General features: G+C 38.3%; 1 protein-coding gene across 4 annotated transcripts in view; it reads right to left on the bottom strand.

The window, feature by feature from the left end:
• Positions 1-6,416: 6,416 nt before the first annotated feature.
• Positions 6,417-16,118, bottom strand: part of RWDD4 (RWD domain containing 4) — a 16,863-nt gene continuing 7,161 nt past the window's right edge. Inside the window, exons 3-8 of one of the 4 annotated variants that reach the window (XM_055081161.1) lie at positions 15,276-15,385; positions 15,023-15,170; positions 13,629-13,746; positions 11,660-11,709; positions 8,138-8,213; positions 6,417-7,843 (exon numbers count right to left, since the gene is read on the bottom strand). In XM_055081161.1, coding sequence (XP_054937136.1) covers positions 8,181-8,213; positions 11,660-11,709; positions 13,629-13,746; positions 15,023-15,170; positions 15,276-15,385 — 459 coding nt within the window. In that variant the 3' untranslated portion in view covers positions 6,417-7,843; positions 8,138-8,180. Of the gene's footprint in view, positions 8,214-9,142; positions 11,524-11,659; positions 11,710-13,628; positions 13,747-15,022; positions 15,171-15,275; positions 15,386-16,118 lie in introns of those variants that run through there. The other 3 variants (XM_007101215.3, XM_055081160.1, XM_055081159.1) reach the window with 3 other exon arrangements.

Raw genomic sequence — 16,118 nt, 5'->3', positions numbered from 1 at the left:
CAAATGCCCTTTTCACTCTACCACTGAGTTTACCTTAATTTACAGGATAATTTAAGGAGAATTAATATCTCTAACAATTGATTTTTTTGCAGTTGCTAAGGTCAAAATCTTAAGAGTCACTCTACCACACTGGATTTGATCCCAAATCCAATCTGGTGCCTTTCATCCAGCATATACCTAAAGATACTGATACTGATTATGGACGAGTAATAGTAAAGGACATTATCCATGCACACGGATCATTTCACACATAGACAAGCATAGAAGTGGGAACAATTCCTAGAAGTGGAATTTCTGGACCAACGGTATTTGTGATTTTGACAGGCCTTGCTGAATTGTCTTTCATAAAGGTTGTATAATTTACACTCAAAAAACTTTGTAGGAGAAAGCCTGTTTCCTCACACCTTCCAAAATGTTATTACCAAGCTTTTCAGTCTTTGCCCACCTCATAGGAGAAAAATGGAATCTCACTGCAGATTTCATTTCTCTTATTATGAGAGTGAACATCTTTTTCTTTAAGTCATTTACATTTCCTTTTCTAAAACTGTCACATTCTTTGCTCGTTTTTCTATTGATAATTTCTTCTCTTGATAATTTCTAAGAGCTTTTTCTATGTATATATATTGAAAGTAATTTTTCTTTCAAAAATTAAATTTTTTTTCAAAAAGAAAAAGTTTGTTGTTTATTTATGGAAATTATTTCTATGCAGAGCTTTTTCATTTTTACATCATCCAACTTAGCATTTTCTTTATGGCTTCAGGGTTTTGTGTCCAACATAAGGAAGGTCGTCTCATTCTGAAATTATAGACTTAAGAATCATTTTTTTTTCTTGATCTATGGAAATTACTATGATGTAAACAGTGACATAGGAATGCCTTTCCTTTCCTCCCCCCAGGTGGCTATCCAGTTGTTCTAATACCAGTTATTGAGGAAACTGTATTTTCTACAGAGATATCATAAATTACTGTATATATTTAGGTCCATTTCTGGATTCTATTTTATTTCATTGAACAGAGAAGGTGCCAGTACTTTATCACTTTAATTCCTGTTGCTTGAAGTATATTTTACTAATGGGTAGAACTAATCTTGCTTTATTACTCTTCTATTTCAATATTTTTTTCTGGCTGTTTTAGTGTGCTTGGTTTTCCTTAAGAACTTCCGAATAAGCATTTCTTTTTCTTTTAAAAATCAAGTTGCAAAAAAAAAAAAAATGGCCATAACGCCATAGCTTTGGGAAGTAAACAAGACTCCGTGGACCAGAGTGAGGTAGTTTATTACTCTCAGCACAGCAAGTGACAGCAGCTCAGAGTGATGGAACCAGTGTCCCTGACCCTACATCCCATGGGATGGGCCCGACGGCAGCTGTGGGCTGTGCTGTAGCTGAGGTCCAGGGCCAAGGGCTCAGCACCCTTTACAGCAAGAGTGGACAAGCCAGTCCCACGACCAGCAGGACGAGCAGGGCGCACTGCAGTCGTGCTGTGGTTGCCCGTATGACTCAGCGACACAAAGGGCTCGGGACGGAGGATGGGAAGGCCTTGTAGGCTGGCATCTCAGCAAAGACACGTGGGGTCCTCAGGCCTCATGGTGGTCTGCTTCTCCCAGTAAGTCCCCATCTTACAGTTGAAGTACTTGAGGCTGAGACATCATTTACTTAAATTCACACGAATAATGCGGAAGGGCATACCTTTAATACATCTGCTTGATTCTGATGCAAATGCCCTTTTCACTCTACCACTGAGTTTACCTTAATTTAGAGGATAATTTAAGGAGAATTACTATCTCTAACAATTGATTTTTTTGCAGTTGCTAAGGTCAAAAGCTTAAGAGTCACTCTACCACACTGGATTTGATCCCAAATCCAATCTGGTGCCTTTCATCCAGCATATACCTAAAGATACTGATACTGATTATGGACGAGTAATAGTAAAGGACATTATCCATGCACACGGATCATTTCACACATAGACAAGCATAGAAGTGGGAACAATTCCTAGAAGTGGAATTTCTGGACCAACGGTATTTGTGATTTTGACAGGCCTTGCTGAATTGTCTTTCATAAAGGTTGTATAATTTACACTCAAAAAACTTTGTAGGAGAAAGCCTGTTTCCTCACACCTTCCAAAATGTTATTACCAAGCTTTTCAGTCTTTGCCCACCTCATAGGAGAAAAATGGAATCTCACTGCAGATTTCATTTCTCTTATTATGAGAGTGAACATCTTTTTCTTTAAGTCATTTACATTTCCTTTTCTAAAACTGTCACATTCTTTGCTCGTTTTTCTATTGATAATTTCTTCTCTTGATAATTTCTAAGAGCTTTTTCTATGTATATATATTGAAAGTAATTTTTCTTTCAAAAATTAAATTTTTTTTCAAAAAGAAAAAGTTTGTTGTTTATTTATGGAAATTATTTCTATGCAGAGCTTTTTCATTTTTACATCATCCAACTTAGCATTTTCTTTATGGCTTCAGGGTTTTGTGTCCAACATAAGGAAGGTCGTCTCATTCTGAAATTATAGACTTAAGAATCATTTTTTTTTCTTGATCTATGGAAATTACTATGATGTAAACAGTGACATAGGAATGCCTTTCCTTTCCTCCCCCCAGGTGGCTATCCAGTTGTTCTAATACCAGTTATTGAGGAAACTGTATTTTCTACAGAGATATCATAAATTACTGTATATATTTAGGTCCATTTCTGGATTCTATTTTATTTCATTGAACAGAGAAGGTGCCAGTACTTTATCACTTTAATTCCTGTTGCTTGAAGTATATTTTACTAATGGGTAGAACTAATCTTGCTTTATTACTCTTCTATTTCAATATTTTTTTCTGGCTGTTTTAGTGTGCTTGGTTTTCCTTAAGAACTTCCGAATAAGCATTTCTTTTTCTTTTAAAAATCAAGTTGCAAAAAAAAAAAAAAATCAAGTTGCGAGTTCACTGAGATTACCTTAAATTTGTAGGATAATTTAGGGAGAATTAATGTCTCTGACAAAACTGACTTTTTGCAATTGCTCAGGTCAAAAGCTTAGGAGTCATTATATGATTCCTGGCCGCCACCACACGGCTCGTGGGATCTCAGCTCCCCGACCGGGCCCTCAGCGGTGAAAGCGCAGACTCCTCACCACTGGACCGCCAGGGAATTCCCTAGGAATCACTGTTGATACACGTCTATTTATTTCTCCCACACCCTGCATCTGATCTGTCAGCAAATCCCGTGAGCAGTTCTCTCAACACACATCCAGACGTTGATCACTGGTCACCCACCTCCACCTCCCATCCTAGTTCAAGCCGTCATTATTTCCACCCGCATTTCTGCAACAGCTTCCCCACTGGTCTCTCCCTGCCTCCCCTTCTGCTTCAGTCCATCCCCAACACAGAGGCCACAATAAACGGTTGAAACAAAAGTCAGATCGCCTCACTTCTCTGCTCAAAGCCCTCTATAGGGTGGAATATTATTCAATCACGAGAAAGAGGAAATCCTGCCACTCGGGACAACATGGATGGAACCTGAGGGCCTTGTGCTAAGTGAAATAAGCCAGACAGAGGAAGACAGACACTGCGTGATGTGTATGTGGAATCCGAAAAATGCTGAACGCGTAGAAACAATGTAGACGGTGGCTGCCAGGGGCTGGAGTGTTGGGAGATGATGGTCAAAGGGTAGAAACTTCCAGCTATAATAAGTCCTGGGGATCTCATGTCCAGCATGGTGGCTACAGTTAACAACACTGTATTTTATACTTAGCAAGGCAAATAGATGCTAATTGTTCTTACCACACGCAAAAATAATCATATGAAGAGATGGAGGTGTTAAGTAATCATAGTGTGATAAGCGTATCAAATCATCACGTTGTACTTACACAATGTTATATGTCAATTACAGCTCAATAAAGCTGGGGGAAAAAAACCCCTCCAGAGGCTGTCCACCTTAACTCAGAGTAAAAAAAAAAAAGGCTTGGAGAAAAAGAAACTAAGGGAAAAACTTAACAGATGGCATTTGTCAGCATGCAGTGGGAGTGAAGTTTTTCTTTTAGCAGATGGATGGCCATTCTTGTAACCACTCCATGATTTCTCCGTTATCATGAGAATTTTAAATAAATAGCATCCACCAATTAAAAAGTTTATCTTTGAGCAGTCCCTGGAAGGCGAGGAATATTTAGTGTACTCTGCATTTATCGAATGAAATGGCCAACTGACAAATCCTAGATTTAGTAATCTTCAGAGAAATAGGACAGAAAAAGGAGGAAAAGTTTTCACTTTTAATTTTTCACATTTGTGTTAAAAAAAATCATACTATTGGGTAGAATTTGAAAAAGGTGTGATTTTAAGAATTCAAAACAGTGAAAAGAATGTAGGAATTAATAAAGTGTTTGCATCCACTGAAACCTCAGATCTTCTGAGGATACAAGGGTCCAAGTCTTAGTATGTTCCTTCACACATGAGGTGGATAGTGATTCAGAACACCTACTGCCCTCTGTAAAAACACACACGCAGGGTCACCCTGCAGTAGCTGCAGGATGAAGCTCTGGAGCATGTTAAGGGCAAAGGATTCTTCAGTCTACACACAGTGAGGCTGCTGAAGCTTGTCCTCTGTAATTCCTTACATGAAAACCTTTCTTATCTCCTTCTGCATTCTAAACACTGTCATAGATTAAAACTTTCAAGGTGAATTTCTAACCCCTTAATTATGAAGCAAAATGATTTCATCGGCATCCTCCTCCTCCTGACCCCTCCCCCCAAGCCTGGGGACGATTTCCTCCTTTTATAATTTGCATTCTCTTTTATGAATGAAATAAGAAAGAACTGATCACAGAGACTGTTTGTTGTTTAAAGCATCAAGAAGAGTGTCCCAACAGGCCAAATCTTTGTGGGAGCCACAGAAAAAGACCTCTTGTAGCACCAGAAGGCTGCGGAGAAACGTGCAAGGTTTCTCGAACTTCCCAGCTGCCAGCAGTAACAAATAGGGGAAAATGGCAGGGATGGGAGTGTTTCCTGTCTATTTCATCACCACCATCAGCAGGTTATAATTTATTTTGGAAACTGGATTGATACAGGAAACCCAGGAAGAAAATGATCACACCTCTAGAAATGGTGGGAAAATTGAACTAATTTTCTTATTTTTGGTTCTTATCAGTATGAAATTAAAGCTATTAAAATTATTTATTTATTTACTCAGGTATTAGCTCTTAGGTGTTCTCTTCAGTTCTTCATATAAGCAAAAACTGTAAATCTGTAATAATGAAAATTCTTGCAGGACAAAGTCATTGAAAAAAATCCTACTCCAAATCAAACGTTTTGCTCCTTTCCCATCATCCGACGCAACGTGGCTTTACTTAACTGGCCTTCAGTAGTAATGCAAAATTAACGACAAATGTTATTAGCGCTCTGAAAGGCATATTTTGTCTTTTTAAAAATTAACGGTTTGCATATAAAATTTGTTCCATCTTTTGTAGACTTTCATCAGCGGCTTGCAAGCTTTTCTCACCATTACTCACTTTAAGAAATAAATTTTACATAATACTTACACATACACACCCCAAAATACCCTTACAACATGTAGTATATACTGGTATTTTCTGTTTAATCCTATTCTAGTCCATTCCATTAGAAAAATGCTGGTAAAGACACTCAATTAATTTCTTCACTAATGGATCACAAACTGCAGTTTGAAAAACACTTTCGACCATACATCACTTCCTGATTTTGTCAAATAATCAAAAGCACTGAAATTCAGAATCACAGATGACCAGGTAATTCCTACCAGATAACACCTCTTGTTCTGTTTTCATTCCGTGGGGCTTCTTTGGAGGTCTGGATTGAAGGTGGGTTCAACATTTCAGAGTGGTTCAACATTCAGTGTGGTCATTTCTATCAGTTGTCCAGAGCTTCTACCCACCTGGTACCATCCTGGCTTGAGGGTTGTTTTGAGATTGCCCACACGGGGGAGGAATTTGGGCTGAAACCCAAGTATGAGATAACTTGTTATGAGTGCAGGAGAGTACATGTATGTATACTGACATTCTCTACTACACCCAGAACCAAAGTTCAAGCCAAGAACCCTTCCTCAGACCCCCATGGGGGACAGGTCTCAGCCTCATGCATGCTGTGTATGTGTGCATGTGTTACGTCTCCTTACCCTGGGTTGATCCTGGACTTCATCTCCTGTCTTCTGGGCCCCCTGAGGCTGTGAAAACTGAGGCTGTCCTTAACCTCAAGGTTCCAACTTTCATTTAATTTTTTAGACTCTGGGTATATCTTACCCTCTCATCAGTTCATTTAAAAAACCTTTTTTAGTCCAACATTTGGAACAGTTTCTAGCTGGATGGTACATCTTGTACCATAAGTCTGTGCAGTTATAGAACCAACAATTCTCTCTCAAGTGATGTGAAATAAAACATGTAGAAACATCACTGGGGTGTAATTCAGATTTTATTGCTTATTATGTCATTCCATACAACTTTAGGTAAACAGACGTTGAGAAAATATACTGGGAGTATTAAACAGATGATGGCAATATTGATGAGAATGTTCAAGTGTTTTACATAAGGTAGTAAGAGGCACCGCTGCCACCATCACCCCCCCCCCGAAATTTGTACATTTCATATAAAAAGAGTAAAAATAGTTCATTGGCATTTAACTAGCATTATTCTTTGTAATCTATGAACCACGATATGCCTGAATAATTTCAGAATCTTCAGAGCAAAGCAAAGCATTTTCTTCCACTAGCAGACATAGCAGTTTCAGTTTCTTTAAAAAATAAGCAAACAAATCAGCACAACAAAAACTATACACACGACCCCAAAACAAAAGAGTTGGCATATTCCAGTGGCCCTGAATTTTGACGTCTCTATCGTATTAATTTAAGAAATTAAATGTGATTCAGCATTTAAAAAGGAGACAAGCTTCTTCACCATAGTTATACTTACTTTATAATTGAAATGATTTAACTGAAGCCAATGTTAACTCAGCAAAAACCATGGATATAACTCAAACTGCTCTTTTGATAAAGAAACTTCTTTAAAAGTTAACTATTCTTTAAAAACTCAGACCCGCTGCACAGGTGTAATTGAGGAACCAACAACTGACTCTTCCAGAAACCACAGCAGTAGCTCGAAGTGTTTTTGAAGCTGGGGAGTATATACAGAATCACTGTAAATCGCACATACACATCAGTAACTTCCTACTAAAACAGCATTTCAAAGACTTCTATGTCTATTTTTACAAAGATGAGTGGGCTGAGACATACATTTGGATACTTGAAAAGAAACAAAGCTTGAAATGTGGTTTTATGTGAAACCACTTAGAAGAACTCAGTTATCAAACAACTAAAAATACACAACAACAGATAAATAGGAATTTTTGAAAACCACTGTCTCTAACAATATAAAAATTAAATATTAAGGCATCTTTTACTCCCATTTTGGTATATGCAGCAGAGAGAACGGTTTTAAATAGGAACCAGCACTTCTAGTCAAATGCTTTCTAACGTATTTGGCAGATTTGGTCTTTTTTTTCTTTTTTTCTTTCTCCTATTCCACATACCATTGAAAGCTCTCATGATCAAACATCATAACCCAGACCAGGAGGAAAGTATAAACAGATATTCATTTATTAAAAAGCAGTTCGCCCTTGAAAAATAAAAAGGAACTACAAAGAATATTATGTCTAAAGTTCAAATACTAGTATTTAAGTTTCTCTGAAGCCATTTACGCTTCAGTAATTAAGAGAAAGAAGGGACGAAGACGTAAAGACGACGAGAAGCCTATTAATATGGATCATGCTGTGAACTCACTGTTCAGTCTTCTGCTCCACTGGGATGAGAATCTGAAAAGCACTTCATACTCCTTAAAAAAAATCACATCCACCAGAATAAGATCACATAGATTAACACTGATGATTTATAATTCCGCATATTTGTCCATTTACAAAGGCCAACTGGCTTCATAAAGTATACTAAACAGTAACATTTTCACCTTTTATTAAGGCAAGTTTGTGAAAGTAATTTAATACAACCAGATCTCTTCATGAACTCTCAGCTTAAAACATTTTTTTACGTAAGAAACACACAAAAAAATTGTTTTATAAAATGCCACCTCAATACCAGAAAAGAGTAATGATAGATTTTGAACCCAGTTTACTTTTTAAAGGATGCTGTTCCTCCCTCGTCTCAAATTCCAAGCGCTATTCATCATCTTTAGAGCCAGTTTTGCTTAACTATAAAAAAAGATGAAAGAAATATTCAACAAATTTAAGCTATCACATTATTTGAGTTCACGATTTCCACATCATACCAAAAGTCAACATTTACAGTTAATAGAACAACAGGCAACAAGGTTCAAGTAACTTGCACCATCTACAGCTTCCACCATATGCAAATACTTTTCAACTTTAGCCTCAGCTACTTTAAACAGGATTCTTTGAAAACATAACCTCAACAGAAGAGAGGGGTAAAAAAATCCCTTGAAGCTTTCCAAGAAATAAATTGGAACCAAGAGTATACAAAAGGTACCATTTATAAAATGAATGATATTCTTCTATTTTTGTTTTTTACAAACAATAAATTCTAAAATTTTAAAATTGTATAAAACACTTAAGATTTATCATCTTAACTACATAATTCTTACAGCTTTTAAAATGTGATACAAGTCTTAAACTGTGCTTCTCAAACATTTTGGCTCCAGGACCTCTTCCCACTCTTAAAAATTGAGGATCCTAAGAGGTTTTTTGCTTTTTGTTTTTTAAAATGTACATTATACGGGGCTTCCCTGGTGGCGCAGTGGTTGAGAGTCCGCCTGCTGATGCAGGAGACACGGGTTCGTGCCCCAGTCCGGGAAGATCCCACATGCCGCAGAGTGGCTGGGCCCGTGAGCCATGGCCGCTGAGCCTGTGCGTCCGGAGCCTGTGCTCCGCAACGGGAGAGGCCACAACAGCGAGAGGCCCGTGTAACGCAAAAAAAAAAAAAAAGTACATTACACCTACCTGCATTTGAAAAATGAGAAATTTAATTCATGTAAAAATAACAGGGGCTTCCCTGGTGGTGCAGTGGTTAAGAACCCACCTGCCAATGCAGAAAAAAAGTAAATAAATAAAATAAATTTAAAAATAAATAAAAATAACAATAATGACAACCCAGTAACATTTTAAAAATGAAAAAATGCATTTTCTAAAACAAAAAACCAAAACTTAAAGTGAAGAGTAGTAGTGTTGTTTTACATTTTTGCAAATCTCTTTATTATCGAGCTCAACAGAAGATAGCTGGGTTCTCACAAATCTGCTTCTTTAGTAAGGCAGATATAGTGGAAAATGGCCAACAAAAACACAATCCAAGTACCAGGAACAAACGGAGTGAACACAGAAATGAACGTACTTAGACCCTAAACCTACTTACTATCTTAGAAAATTCTGGAAAACGCAAGAATATAAAAGCACACATTCCATTAGTGCTCTAATAGGAGAATGTAGTGATGGCATCATCACACTTCATGCAGCCTCTAGTAAATACCATTGTACACGTGCGAGAGGAAGTGTAAAAAAGGCAAAACCACCTTACTATTTTGATGCAAATAGTTTGAACCTGACAGTGCCTCTGAGAGGGCCTCCAAAGACCACATGTGGAAACCACTAGCTTAGAGTTATGGATTCTGAGTCCAAACCGTGTCTAGGTGGTAAGCTCCTTCTTAAAAATCTCTCTCCCATCTCCCAAGATTACTGGATTATTTGAATTCTACTTTCTTTTTTGGCTTAAAATTCTAATTTATATTAAGAAGGTCTCTCTTAAAAACAAACTGGGGGCTTCCCTGGCGGTGCAGTGGTTAAGACTTCGCCTTACAATGCAGGGGGTGTGGGCTCGATCCCTGGTTGGGGAGCTAAAATCCTACATGCCTCATGGCCAAAAAACCAAAACATAAAAAACAAAAGCAATATGGTAACAAATTCAGTAAGACTTTAAAAAATGGTCCACATCGGGCCTCCCTGGTGGCGCAGTGGTTGAGAGTCCGCCTGCCGATGCAGGGGACACGGGTTCGTGCCCCGGTCCGGGAGGATCTCCCACGTGCCGCGGAGCGGCTGGGCCCGTGAGCCATGGCCGCTGAGCCTGTGCGTCCGGAGCCTGTGCTCCGCAACGGGAGAGGCCACAACAGTGAGAGGCCCGCGTACAGCAAAAAAAGAAAAAAGGTCCACATCAGAAACAAAAAACTGAAAACGACACTTCTGGCTCTTGGGAAAGAAGAGCATGATCACTTGGGATGACGCAATTTTTCTCCTTTCCATGCCTGGCTGGGATGGGCCACACCAAAAAGATGGATCCTTACTCTGATTTGGGAGACAGCTCCTTCTGGGGCAGGCAGCATTTTAAGGGGAGAGCAGACTTAGCTGGCGAGATAAATACAGGTGCACCTGGGACAATGGTAAGTATCCATCAAGGATCAGTGGCGGGGGCCCAAGTCAATAAGAGAACGCCAGAGAAGCTTCACCCACACAAATGGCTTGTATAGGGTCAGCCTCTTCCCAGGAAGGCAAGAAGTGGTAAAGGCCGACCTCAAAATTTTGTGGGCTGGGTTCCAGACGACCGCAATAAAGCAAACATTGTAAGAAAGAGAGACACACGCATTTTTTGTTTCCCAGTGCATATAAATGTTTACACTATACCGTAGTTTATTAAGTGTGCAATAGCATGTCTAAAGAAACGATGCACACACCTTAATCAAAAAATACTGCATTGCTAAAAAATGCAAACCATCGTCTGACAATGAGGACTGCCACAAACCTTCAATTTGTACAAAACAGTATCTACGAAGCAAGATAAAGTGAACTGAAATAAAACAAGGCCTGCGTGTACTGTGCTTCCTGATTCCAGTTGTGGCTCATGGCTCCCTACTCTCAGGTAATATTTTTGTACTAGATTTTAGAAGCACAGAAATTACTTCAAATAGGTTCTATAGAAAAGGCATCCTTTGGCCCAAACAGCTGGCTTCAAAATGAACTTTAAGAATACACTGCTTTTAAATTACCCATACTTGTGGGTCCCCATTAATCCTAATCTTGGATCATATTAATTACTCCACACAGCACTAGTGACACTAGCTGGCGTGAAAACTCATCTCGCGAAGCCCCAGGCAGGGCATTGACTTGCTGTGTTAAGGATCAGTTGACGAGTAAGGCAGAAAAAACAGAGAGAAGGGGACACAAAGTTCCAAGTGGAAAGTAAACAATTTTCAACAACAAAAACAGAAAATCTTTCTTGACAATGGTGGGAAATTACATTTAGGGTCTGCCGTAAAAAAATACTAAACTTCTACTAAGAAATCAAAGCACTCCTTTTCATGACTCGTTTCAAATTCCATATTATCTATAATTTAGAGTCATACTTTAGTACGTCTATTCTTAAGACGTACTTACATAAACAGGCACACTTTACTGCAGTTATAAATCATTTCTACAGATTTTCCATTATTAAAAAAAGAAAACCTAAAACTGAGGGTGTAGGGAAGAGAAAAACGTGAGATATTTCAGAAATACTTACATGCTGAACGTGAAAAAGGAAACAGACATCCCAGTAAAATCCAAAGGGTGAAGGGGAGAAAATGGAAGATATACATTTCATTACTTGATGGCAATAACTGTAACAATTTTTTGAAGCCTGAAATATAAATATCACATACCTTCACCACATCAACCCAGTTCCAACCTCGAGGAAGTTCTCCTTTGTGATCTAAAGGATGAAAACAGTAACTCTATATCTAAGACCAATCAGTAGTATTTAAATTTAAATACGATTTTATATGCCACTCTACACAACAAGTGTATTAACAGTTTAAATAATAAAAGGTCCTTGCTTACTGAAGTGAGAAGTTGTGTCAGTTTGCTCTTTTGCGAGTTAGTGCTCATACCAGGAAGCAGGCTCAAGACGAGAGGCCTTCGCAACACGTCTGCCCGCAAACCTGAGAGGAGGCCGGGCCAACTTATTTATTAACTGCTGTGCTCTGATAAAATATCCATTATTTAATCTGACATTCTTTAATCAGGGCTTTAATCTGTTGGGCGCGCTTAAAAGTAAGCTCAGCCCTTTTATAAGAATGTATAATTTATGAAGTAATTTCACTCTTTTAATAGAATATTCAAATTTGAAAAATAGTTTAATAAATGCAGTCTAGAATTTTTCAATTTAAAATGTCTTGATTTCCTCCTTGCTTGATGTATCTATATATGTCTCATTTTATGAAACCTTCAAAATGTGCATTCAAATTAAGGACACTAATTGTGTGGTAAGAGAAACAGAAACTAAACCTGTGACTCTTATAGGAGAAAAGCTATAACATCACTGGAGCTCAATTTTAGATGCTAATGGCTCTTTTCTCCTTCATGCCAATAAGAATCTTATCTCACTGGTTCCTGGTTATAAGGGGGCACGGGGGACAGATCACCAATTCTGGTAACCAAAACTTACCCACAATGCCACGACTGTCCCATTAAAGTTTCATTTAGAATGCAAGTTTCAAGTCACAAGCCCCTGCACCACACTTACAGGAGGGTAAGGACTTTTAGGTGGGCATCACCAAGGACAGGGAGGTAGGGAGATGGTAATGAAAGGGAGCAACTGCAGGTCATTAGGTATGAAAGCAAGAGTAACAAACTGACATACATGCTAAAACATTCTGAAAAGAGATGAACCAAAATTCTAAAAAACAGATTGTAATGGCTAACAACTTACTGCTTCAGTTGTTTACACTTTAAGGCTCTTTGACAGTAGGTATAATGGAGTCCCAGATTTTCTACTTCATAAACCAATACGATCTCAAAAAATGTATTTCGAGGGCCAACACGGTTGCTTTCTTTTTATTTTGCCACAAATGACATTAAACAAAACATCAATAACCAAAAACAACCATCATTTTATAAAAGAAAGGGTATTATTTTAAACCTCTTCACCAAAGTAAAAGGGTCACTTCTTTTAATAAAGGGCAGCTTGTAACCATACAGCAATAACACACACATACAGACGTTAAGTATACGTACACACTTGTGTATGTGGATAGAAATATCTATATGCACACATGACAATGTCCTCATTTTCCTTAACTGGGAAAAAAGTTTACAGGTCGATGTCAATTTGCAAAGTTTCAGGTTAAATAAAGAAAAAGGACCAAATATATGGTCTTAAATCTTGTTGTAAAAGTAAGTCAACTATAGACGAAAACAAATTATTTATTGTGTTAAGATCTGATGGTATACCAGACTTCATTTCAAATGAAAGCTATATTTCAAAAAAATTTCAAAAATACACTTATCTGTCATAAAGGTAAACAAACAGGAAAATTCCAAACATGTCAGAGAGGGCACCAGTAGGACACACATCTGTACACTATTCTAATGGTCTACAATCTTCAGACTCATTTATAGTTACTTTGCCACTTTACCTTCTTCTCGAATGTTTATCTCTTGTGGTAAAGCAGTAGTAAATATTTTCAATACATGTCTGTGACCTAAAACACTCTCTGATCCAAATGTTCCAAGAATGAAGAGTAGAGAGAACTAATCTCTTCTAAATCTAAATATACTTATTAAGCATCCATATCATACCAAAAAGCAACCCAGTTATGTGTTATAAAAGAAAAAAAAAATACCACAAACCTGTTTTATCTGCCAGCTTACGTTTCTGGGCTTTTGAAAGTTGTTCTTTTTTGTCTTTTTTCTTACTTGATGGGGCTGTGTTAGGAGTTTCAACTGAGATGATATTGCTTATGGACGCCTAGAAAAAAAGAACAAATTCTTAGACTCAAGCCTTAAAACTTACTGAATTACACTAAATATGGCTATATCCTGAAATGAGTTGACGATTTTTAGGTTTGTGAAGTAAAAGAATCCTTTATTATTATATTCATTTATTAGCTCAGGCACCTTAGCACATTACTGGTTTCACTCTCCTAAAAGTTCACATTGAAGGCCATAATATTAGTTATACTGTTATAACCAGGTCCCTGAGAAACAAGATCTGATACCAGGATTATGCTGAAGCTTTGAAGTGCCAAGGTAATTTTACAATTCAGTTAATGTGCTATTATTTGAAAGTTAAATATGTCTTCAGAAAAATCACATATGCCTACTCAGAACCTCCTGGTTCCCAGAGGAAATGAAGGACATTTTTAAATATCTGGGGTCATGTAGTCAGATAGACAAAACTTAAAATGCTTACTACGTGCCAAGCATGTCGTACAGCTGTCACTCATTTGATCCTTAGTACAATCTCACGAGGCAGATACTATTATAATCCCCAGTTTACAAATGAAAAAGCTGAGCACAGAGAGATTAAGAAAGTGCCCAAAGCCACGCAGCAAAGGAGTGCATGCTCAGGGCCATGCGGTCTGGCCCCCGGTCCAGGAGCTACCGCCCTCCACTGCTTCTCCAGGCTACCTCTCAGTGTCCACTTGTGTTCATGGGGAACATGGAAGCCAGAACTGCTCGTGGCCTTTGGTTTACAAGACAAAACTCAACCGATACTGACCACTGAAAGTCCTGGAGTGCATGACTTGGTGCAAAGGGGTCTAACACATACCTGCTTAAGGTCATAAAAGATGATTATGTCCTAAAATAATTCCAGAAATAAAATAATTTTTTCCTATTTAATGAAGTCTCCTTAAGCTGCAACACTTTCCAATTGAACTGTGGCAGGACTACTTACAACTAAATAAGCCTCATGGAGAAAGTACGTAATTTCATATGTATTTCAGCACTATGTAAGAACTCTGCTATCTGAGCTTTATGAAGATGTTAAATAAACTTGAGAAAGTATTTGGCTCTACACAGCTCAGTTTTGGCACACCCGTGAAGTATTCTAGGCTTATGTGAAGAGTAGACACTAAGAATCTAAAATTCATTGTTCTCATTTAACTCAGATGTAACTATGATTTTAAATCTAACACAAATTCTCCCTCCAATTTTAAAAAAATAATTACTAGTAAAAATGAATTACTAGCAGAGTAAAACCAAAACAAACAAAATATGGTGAAACGGAATCCCCTGCTCACAGCAGAATGAACAGGGTGGTGGTTCTCCATGAACTGCTCTTTATTGTCCTTGGCATATTCAAACAGTGTGTAGGTCATGGCCGTCCCGAGATTGACTTCCACCGCTTCCTGTAACTTGGCTAATATGCTCTGCTTTACAGCTGACGATCTGCCGTGCATAAGATTTGCATTGTTAAGAGAAAAATAAGAGAGACAGTTACCCTGCCCCCGCCCCCCAACAGAAAAAACCTCATGAAAACGAAACACTACTCACATGGTGTTGTTAAAAAAGGCATTCATAGATATGATTGGAGGTGTCTGGGGATAGGTGTCTGTCCAGGAAATCTCTATTAGGAAGGCTTTGGGATCACCGTTTTCACCTATCTGAAGAGAAGGGAAATCTTAGGCTTGTAAAAAGTGCTACAAAGGCAGAATATTAAACGATGACCTTTAAAATGCTGACTTCTTTCCAATGCTCGTGATCAGATCAGTCAGGTCACATTTTGAAAAGTTCCGGGGTATGGGCTAAGACCCAGCAGAGGGTGAGGGCTCAGCCTTTGATCAGTCTGTCTTGTAGCTCACTCCTAGGCTGTTTTAAACACCTTTAGCTGATGTCCATGGCCTAGCTCTCTCATCAGCCTTCCAATCTTTTCCAGCCCAAAGACTACGTCTGATACATGTATTTTTTTGTTTCATCAAAGCTTTCTGAGGACAAAGATAAGACATCAACTATGGGAACAAGAAGAGAATGGACAAAAATGAAAATCCACAAACTTGAAACACCTCATTTTTGTCTTAAGTTTTCCAATTGCTAAATCATAAGAGGCTTTAAGAACAGGTAAATTGACATGCATTAGCACAATCCCAAGAAAGCAGAAAATGAAATGTAAAATTTATAGAAAAAAGGAGAGGGTAGAGAGATAAGGAAAAGGAGTGCCTTAGGCTGGACAGCAACTCCTGAAAAAGTTTTAAAAAATTTTAGGGACTTCGCCGGTGGTGGTTAAGAATCCACCTGCCGGGCTTCCCTGGTGGCGCAGTGGTTGAGAGTCCGCCTGCCGATGCAGGGGACACGGGTTCGTGCCCCGGTCCGGGAGGATCCCACGTGCCGCGGGGCAAC

The sequence above is a fragment of the Physeter macrocephalus genome, chromosome 20, assembly GCF_002837175.3.
Source record: "Physeter macrocephalus isolate SW-GA chromosome 20, ASM283717v5, whole genome shotgun sequence".
Classification (NCBI taxonomy): domain Eukaryota; kingdom Metazoa; phylum Chordata; class Mammalia; order Artiodactyla; family Physeteridae; genus Physeter; species Physeter macrocephalus.
This window is presented reverse-complemented; position numbering and strand designations above follow the sequence as displayed.